Below are 8291 nucleotides of genomic sequence, written 5' to 3' on the forward strand. Positions count from 1 at the left end.
AAGTTCGGTCCGGAAAAGCCTATAAGGATAAAACCTATGGGTAGCCCATGAACCTTGATTTTATTAACAAGCCTGACTTGGACCTAAAATTGTAAAAAAGTTGTCGAGACACGGCCCAGCCCATTGCGACGGTTATATAAAGTAAAGCCCCGGCCTACTCATCCGGACCAATAGCAATTGCCCCTACGGGCGAGTATAGGTCAAGCGCTAAAAGGCTATCCATCTTTGGAGCTAGTTGATTCAGTATATGAGATCAGTTGTGTATTCCCCGGTTATCGTCATCTTTTCCCTTCGAATTGTACGTAGACTAGTGTTTGACACCCATTGCAATGGAAGCTAACTTCGTCTAACTCTGTTTTTACAAAATGTAAAACATAAAAGAAAATAAAGGCAAAGATATATAGTTCTTGTTAAAGGCAACCAGACACAAGTAGTTCTTGTTATTTCATTGAAGTGACATTGTTCTTGTTCGTCCCTGCTATTAAAGAGACATTGTTCTTCATCACTAACACATAATAATTAATAGAGAACACAATAAAAGCTTTCCTCATACAGATCGACTACATGCATTAACGATCTATGATGGCTTTATCAACCAGCTACATCACTTATCATCAGAGCTGTCCGCGTCGCTTGCATTTTGATACTTGTACAAGTTTGCGCAGACTAAATAATAACCAAAGTTCACCACCCCAACCACAACTAACAACCAATACATATTCTCTAGCTTCCCATTGTTTATATCGTCTGGTAGCCAACTTGTAACCCTCCGAACACAATCGATTATACCCGTGCTTAGATAAAACGAAATCCCAATGATCACCGATATCATTGCAGTCGATGTAGTCCGCAGAGACACGGGAAATTCTTGATAATACAATGCAACTTGTCCTGGAAAATGAAATGCCTCTCCAACGCCTACCAAAATCAACTGTGGGAAGAGCCACAAAGCCAGCATTGGGGTGATAGCACCTGGCTGATCCTGGAGATGGTGGTCTTTGGTGATTTTGAGCCTTTTGGACTCGACCAGTGCTGAAACAGCCATGCCGAGCACACTTAGTACATGGCCTAACCCTATCCGTTGGAAGGGCATCGGAAACCGACCAGTCAACTTCTGCCACAGGGGACATAAGAACCTATCGATGACGGCGGTGACGGTCCATGGTAAGAGCCTGGAGTATAGTCAAGCTGGATTGTACTGCTATTGGGGTACCTAAGAATATGCTACTTGACCACAATGGCAAAATTCTCACAACGGTTTTGAAATCTTCTACTTGTTGGACTGTGCACAGTTTCCATGGTTTCAGAAGTGAACCGTCTGGTTTAATGTCTCCTTCAACTTTCTGTGCTGCACGGTTAAGGAACCTGCACACAATAGAGAGAACCATGCATTGTAAATAATTTGATATATTAACTCACATCATCTAGAAAGTCGGTATGTTTTAAGCAGCATGTTAGCTTCAATCTTGCACAAAAAAAGTCACTATGATTTAAGCATGCTAGCTTCATGCACTTTGTGCATGATGGATCGCACTCAATTTGAGCATGATACATATCTGTCCAGATGAAGCACTATCCAGAAGCTAGAGCAGAAAAGTCACTTTCCAATTTAAGAAAGGAAAGTCTTATTACTTGTTCTCAGTGCATGACTATCACTACTTTGGAAAAGCCAATTTGCCATAGTGACCCGTAGTGGTTACTGTTCAGCCACTCAACAATAGATGAGTGCAGTAGTTCTCTGCAGTCTGCACAACATGTGTTCCAGCTAGCTCTCAGACCAACTTTTGCGTTAGAAATCGATACGTCAAAATGCGTAAAGTATCAATTCGGCAACACTTCTCCACAGGGATATTTCTATATTGAATTATTGATTTCATGTTCAGCTTATTACTTTCACATTATATTGCTACTTCACTGGTGTTTCCCCCAGTGAAGACTAGGATAATGGTGACTACAGGAGACTTTTTCTTTCAGCCAACACATAAAACTGACAAAGGAGAGATCGATGGTGCAAGCACAAAGCGTTTTCGTTAATTATTAAATCAAAGCTAGACATACATCAGTTACCCCATTATGGTGAATTGGTGATCAGGTGATTAAACACCACACTTCATACCCTAAAGGTTCAGGAAAGTAGCAAACAATAAATCAGGTGCCTGTCCACAGATGAGATTTTTTTTGAAAATGCCACATGAGAATTTTAGAAATGGAAAGTATTTTGTGTTTATATTCAAAACCAGATTACTTTTTGTGAATAAGGAACTTTATACTCAAACCCTGTACCTGATGGTCTTGCTAGGTGGTGCAGCCACTGCATCTTGCCCGTAGTAAAAATCTTTTCTTTCATCAGATGAGATCTGGAGATTCCGTTTCCGAAAAGTAGCAACAATAACACGAGCTAATCCAGAGAACGGACTGCCTTGCGGCTTATCAAAACGGTAGAATCGGGTCCCAGACAAGAAAATGGCCAAGCCGAAAAGGTTGGCAATGGCACATAGGCCAAATCCCCATTTCCATCCCACATCGTCCTCAACGTACACAATGACAGTACCACTTACCACTGCAGCAACATAAAAGGTGAAGAAAAACCAGTTGAAGAATGAGGATTGGTTCTTAGGCTTATCAAATTGATTAGCTCCGATTGTTGCCAATGTAAAGCGTGTGCCACCCAAGCCAATTGATGCCAGAGTTATACTTGTGTATAAGATTGCGAGTTGAAGTTTGGTGGTGGGTTGGCATTGGTCTCCGATCACACAAGGGTGGGGCTTTAACGAACCAACCGTTGCAGTTAATGCTAAAATAGATATCCCCTGCAAACCACGTAGCCATAGTACGTAATATACAGTATACACTTAGTATTTATGTTTCTTCCCTGCTAGTAATTATTAAACAAATAAGATACACAGAGGTATGATAACTTGGTATGCAATTCAAACAGAGAAGACATCATATCTATTTGTTATATTTGCAGAGAGGTTCATCAGCCAATTTCAGAGCTCTCAATTTTGTTTCTTCTAAATTAGATGTCAGTATTTAGTAATGGATTGAAACTCTAATTAGCTAAGGTCAGTATAGTATGTTTTACGCCAACCCTCCTTTTATCCACCAACTTTGTTGGTTGTCCCACGTTCTATAATTTCATGTGCAACTTCTATTGCACTACACTTCAGTGGCATGGAGCATGATTGTTCTAGCCAAGATGTAATTCAGTTAACATGATGATAGGAGATAACAGTCACTTATTAAGTATTCAGCCATATGATTAAGAGCGTACTTTTATACACCAACCAGCAGACATCATCTGGCTGGGTCTTGGAATGCTGCCGGGTTGGACGAGCCAATAACTCGAACGCGTTCGGTCTGTTTTTTGAGCAAGAATCACAGCGTTACCTTACCTTCACCATGATTCGGACTCCAAGTTCTTATGATATAGATTAATTGTACGTCATTTATTATATATCAGTTAGTTTAAATGATTACCAAGTAAATAAAACTGGGTTGTCATAATCATCCATGCAATCTCTAGGGAGCACCAAACGTGCGCCCATTTTCCATGTGCCAACTGCCTTCAATCAAACTGGAACACGTGGAATCCCACTTAGCACTATGTTTTAACAGAGTTAAGTCTTTAATTAAAATAATAGAAATATTCTCGCAGTCCTCTTCTTCATCGCTAGCCTTGTGGACATTTTACAATCCAGAAACCTTTCCGGCAATGGGACATTTTATAACTTTTGGATTATTCTTAGAAGTTTTTGAATTCATGATATAAATTGAAAATTAACCTCTTTCAATTGTAAAAATGAAAAAACGAATCTTAATCAAACCCTAACCAAAATCCGAAAGAAATTTTTTGAAGAATATGAAACAAATAATGGAATAAAAATTACCCAGTACCCAAAAACCCATACAAACTTGAATTTGAAGGAGGTACACAACAACCCAGATTTTCATACACAAAAGAACATGAAGAAGGAAACCCATAACCCATAATCAAGTTGGGGCTTCTCAGATGCCTAAGAAAACAATAGGAGCTATTAAGATTATGAATTACAACAAGAAAAAAAGATCAAAATTGAGATGACCCATATGAAATCAATACATCATAATAACATTTTTAAATACCGAATTGACGAAAAGACATAAAATTTTGATATATACATGAAATAGCATCCAATTCGAGACGAACTCGATCTTTACACATATTGATGACCAAGAAGAGAAGCTGCAGAAATAGAAAAGCAAGAACACTATTTCGTGCGTTCAATTTTTTCATTATTGACAGAATATATTAACAGAGCGAGACTTCTTTTAAGGAGTATTTAGAGGAGTTACACACGTCCGATTTTGGATTGAAGGCACAGGGTTGGCACATGGAAAATGGGCACAGGTGATGTGCTCCCAATCTCTACAACATGGTTAGTTTACTGGTCTGTTAGTTCTAGACTTCTAGAAGCAAGTCGTTAGATAATGAATCCTACGTTCATTACGAATATAGTGAAGTTTTCTCAGTTTTTTATTTATTTGAAACGAATGAAGTTTTCTCAATTTCCTGTCCTACTCCAGTATATCATAGTGCATTAACTGAGTAGCATAATTTCGACCAATACTGTATATATTCCATAATTAAGCTTCTACTGGAAATTACTTCTTACTTCTTGGCATAATTTCCAACTTTAGGTAGTTTTTTCATTTCTGGATAGGGAGATATATATATATATATATATATATAAGGTGACTTTTTTTCATGTGAACAATGTGGCCAAGGCACAGCCAATTAATTAAAAACATTGATATGTCAATGAGTGCGACAAAGATCAGCAAAATATACCATAGATTAATTAGCACGTAGAAAAGTATGTATATCCTATACACTCTCTTGTTTCTTTCACCCATTTAATATATACACATAATTAACAACAGGGGTCTCATTAGAAGAGATTAAGAACCCTTATCATCAACAGAGATGAAACCTGTTTTTAATTGTTTCTTCATACGTACGTGGAACTGTAAGATGTCGATATGAGCTAGAGATGGAGGCTTTCACATATAAGGACTTTATAATTGAACAATATATAATAGACGGTAACTAACAGACAGAAGTTTTACGTACCAGCAAAGAAATGAATGAAGAAACTGAGATAACTGGGAATGAGCCGAAGAAAGAGTCAGCTATGATGGCTCCAATGACTGGAAAAAAGCTGGTTGAGCCATTGATCACGTTTGAAACCTGAGCTGCATCAATGCTCTTCACATTGAATTCTTGAATAAGGTACACGATCAGATTTGAGAGCCATCCTCCGGCTGCCAGTGTCAATCCTGCCATAGTCCCTGCTCAATATTCATAGAAAACAATCATCTTTACCAAAATTAGAAATAATTTGTCGATCGCTAGAACATATGAATGTTTATTGTAACAAATTAAGTAGAGGCTTTGGAAAAATATAAAGCTGCAGTAGTACACAGAGTACGTGCTTGTATTATCAGTGCCAACATGCTTTTAGTGTATAGAAATAAAAGAAGAGAGGGAGTCTGGGCGAGACCAATGATGAAGGGGAAAGTAATCCAACCACCGCGCCTGCTGGTGGACTCTGATGACCGAGTAGAGAGTCTAGACATGCTGGACTTGTAGGTGAGCTCTGCTGAAGAAGCTCCAAGTTGCTGCCCTTTTTATGCTTGCTAGCTTGTATTAGTGTATGATATTTAACATATAAGTAGACCAATTTTCTATCTTTGGTAGGACCTTATACAATTTATCTTACATGACCGGAAAATTCTAATATATATTAATGTATGTTATGAATTTCACATTCGACGGTCGATATCGTTTTGTGAGTGGAGTCAGAAAAATAATATATGTTGTCAACCGTCAGATGTAGAATATATAACATACATTGATGTATAGTAGATTAACCCACATGAACCTAATACTATTCCAATTGAATTATTCCAATTGAATTAAATCGTCAACTAAAGTGGCTGCAGGCCAGCTGCATGTATAATTAGATGTTCATTATACGGGTACATACTTTTCTATTGTTGAAAAACATCCCTCTGAACCATTATCAAAACATATATTACTATCAGTCTTTAACTTCTTCAATTAGAAAAATCTTTAATTTGACACAAGGTTATTTGTTCATTTAAACGAGGAAATATGGTGTTAGTAAATCAATTCACAGTCACACTCTCCTACAGATTTGACTTTGGCAACCCACTTGTACGTATATATGATATCGAGCCCACTACACTTATTCTCTCATGTTGATTCTGAAGCCCTAGGATACAACAACTACCAAGTCAATACTCACCGGATAATTACAATGATCAAGCTGCTTCTCCACAATATCTTAAATTCTATCCTCCCGTTTTGAAAATGAAATTTACAATTTCTTGTAACTCTTAACCGCTGCATATTTCTGTCTGTTTTTGTTCTATATTTTTTTTCTTTTCACTTTCACCAACTGTTTATAATTAATTACAATATAGAGGCCTACTGTTGTAAGTTATGACATGAAACTAAAAGCAATACTTCAATTGTTCTTTATATACCAGTTTTTTTTTCTTTTCTTTTTTTTGATTTTATCTGTTATTTTTCTCACTTTTACCAACAGTGAAATAATATGTAGTTAAAATTGAAACAGATAAAGAGGTTTACTGTTGGAAGTAGTGCATATGTAGAGAATCAGGTGAAACAATGTACTGGTAATTGAATGAATTTAAAAGTTAACCACTATCTAGGGCTCGTCAATGGGCCGGTCGGGCCCTGCCCATGAGTGGCGGGTCTGGGCCGAGTTGAGCGCTAATACATTTAAATAAGTGATAATAGATAGATTGAGTCGGATTGAGTATTTTCACAGATATGAAAATCTAAGTCCACCCACCTAAAGTGGGCCTTGTGGGCCTGTATTATAAAAAAAACATAATACTCTATTTAAGGGTTTAGAAAATAAAAAAATTATTATAAAACATTCTAAAAAAAAGTCACAAATAAATTCTAGTTTCGAAATATTGTCGATCGACACCAGTATATGTGATTGATATATATATTTAGGAGCCCTGTAAAAAAAATTCTGTTTTAAACATGATTTGACCGTCCGTACCTACGGTTAACAAAAAAAGAGGCGTTTTGACATAATAAAATCTCATTGATCGGGGATTTGCCAAATGAGTTTCATCATTGTGACCATGCACGATCGGCGACAAAAAATTAGTAATTTCAAATATGTAAACAGCTTTTGGTATTCGCATCTTGGTAATGGGTCTTCCCTTAGAGTATATTAGTGGTTTTTTTGTTTACCGTAAATTCCAACGGTCAAACGACGTCCGAATTGGATGAAATTTTAAAATGGTCACTAAATATATAGACCGATCACATCGGATGGTGTCGATCGATTTCGAGAAGTTTCTTTCATCTAGTCGCTTCATAATGCAATAGTTTTATTATACACCTAATATAAAAAGTTATGATACATTAATGGACACTTCAGCGATCGACAACTCCAGTTCGAAATATGGTCTATCGATACCAGCAGATGTGATCAGTATATATATTTACGAAAACCGTAAAAATTGCGTCCGTTTTGGACATGGTTTGACCTGCCGTATCAACGGTCAACCAAAAAAGAGGTGTTTTGATATATTAAAATCTCTATTGACCGGGGCTTTCCCAAATGAGTTTCCTCGGTGAGACCACACACGATTGGTGACAAAAATTAGATGATTTTAGATATGTAAACAGATTTCGGTGCTCGCATCTTGGTAATAGGTCTTCCCTTATGACATATTAGTGATGTTTTTGGTTTAATGGAAATTCCGACGGTCAAACGAGGTCTGAATTAGATGAAATTTTTACAGGGTCACTAAATATATATACCGATCACATCGGATGGAGTCGATTGATCATGAGATGTTTCCTTCATATAGTAGCTTCATAATGTGATAGTTTTATTCTAAACCTAATCTAAATGTTATGATACATTAGTGAACACTTAGGCGATCAACAACTCCAGTTCGAAATATGGTCGATCTGACACAAGCATATGTGATTGGTATATATATTTAGGGACCTTGTAAAAATTTCATCCGTTTTGTACATGATTTGACCGTTCGTACATACGGTTAACCATAAAGAAGCATTTTGACATATTGAAAATCCATTAACCGGGGTTTCGCCAGATGAGTTTCCTTAATGCGACCACGGACAATAGGTAATAAAAATTAGGTTATTTCAGATATGCAAACAATATTCGCATCTTTTTAATGGGTCATCCCTTAGGACATATTAGTGG

The 8291-nt window shown here is 37.0% G+C and overlaps 1 protein-coding gene across 1 annotated transcript; it reads right to left on the reverse strand.

Moving 5' to 3' along the window:
• Positions 1-485: 485 nt before the first annotated feature.
• On the reverse strand, positions 486-5687 carry LOC126786493 (protein NRT1/ PTR FAMILY 2.7-like). The gene is given in 5 exon segments (XM_050512332.1): positions 486-1154; positions 1156-1365; positions 2284-2810; positions 5114-5331; positions 5544-5687. Coding segments are annotated over 5 exon segments (1581 nt in total). The 5' UTR covers positions 5620-5687; the 3' UTR covers positions 486-604.
• Between the last annotated feature and the right edge of the window lie 2604 nt (positions 5688-8291).

This window comes from Argentina anserina, chromosome 3 (genome assembly GCF_933775445.1).
Source record: "Argentina anserina chromosome 3, drPotAnse1.1, whole genome shotgun sequence".
Lineage (NCBI taxonomy): Eukaryota > Viridiplantae > Streptophyta > Magnoliopsida > Rosales > Rosaceae > Argentina > Argentina anserina.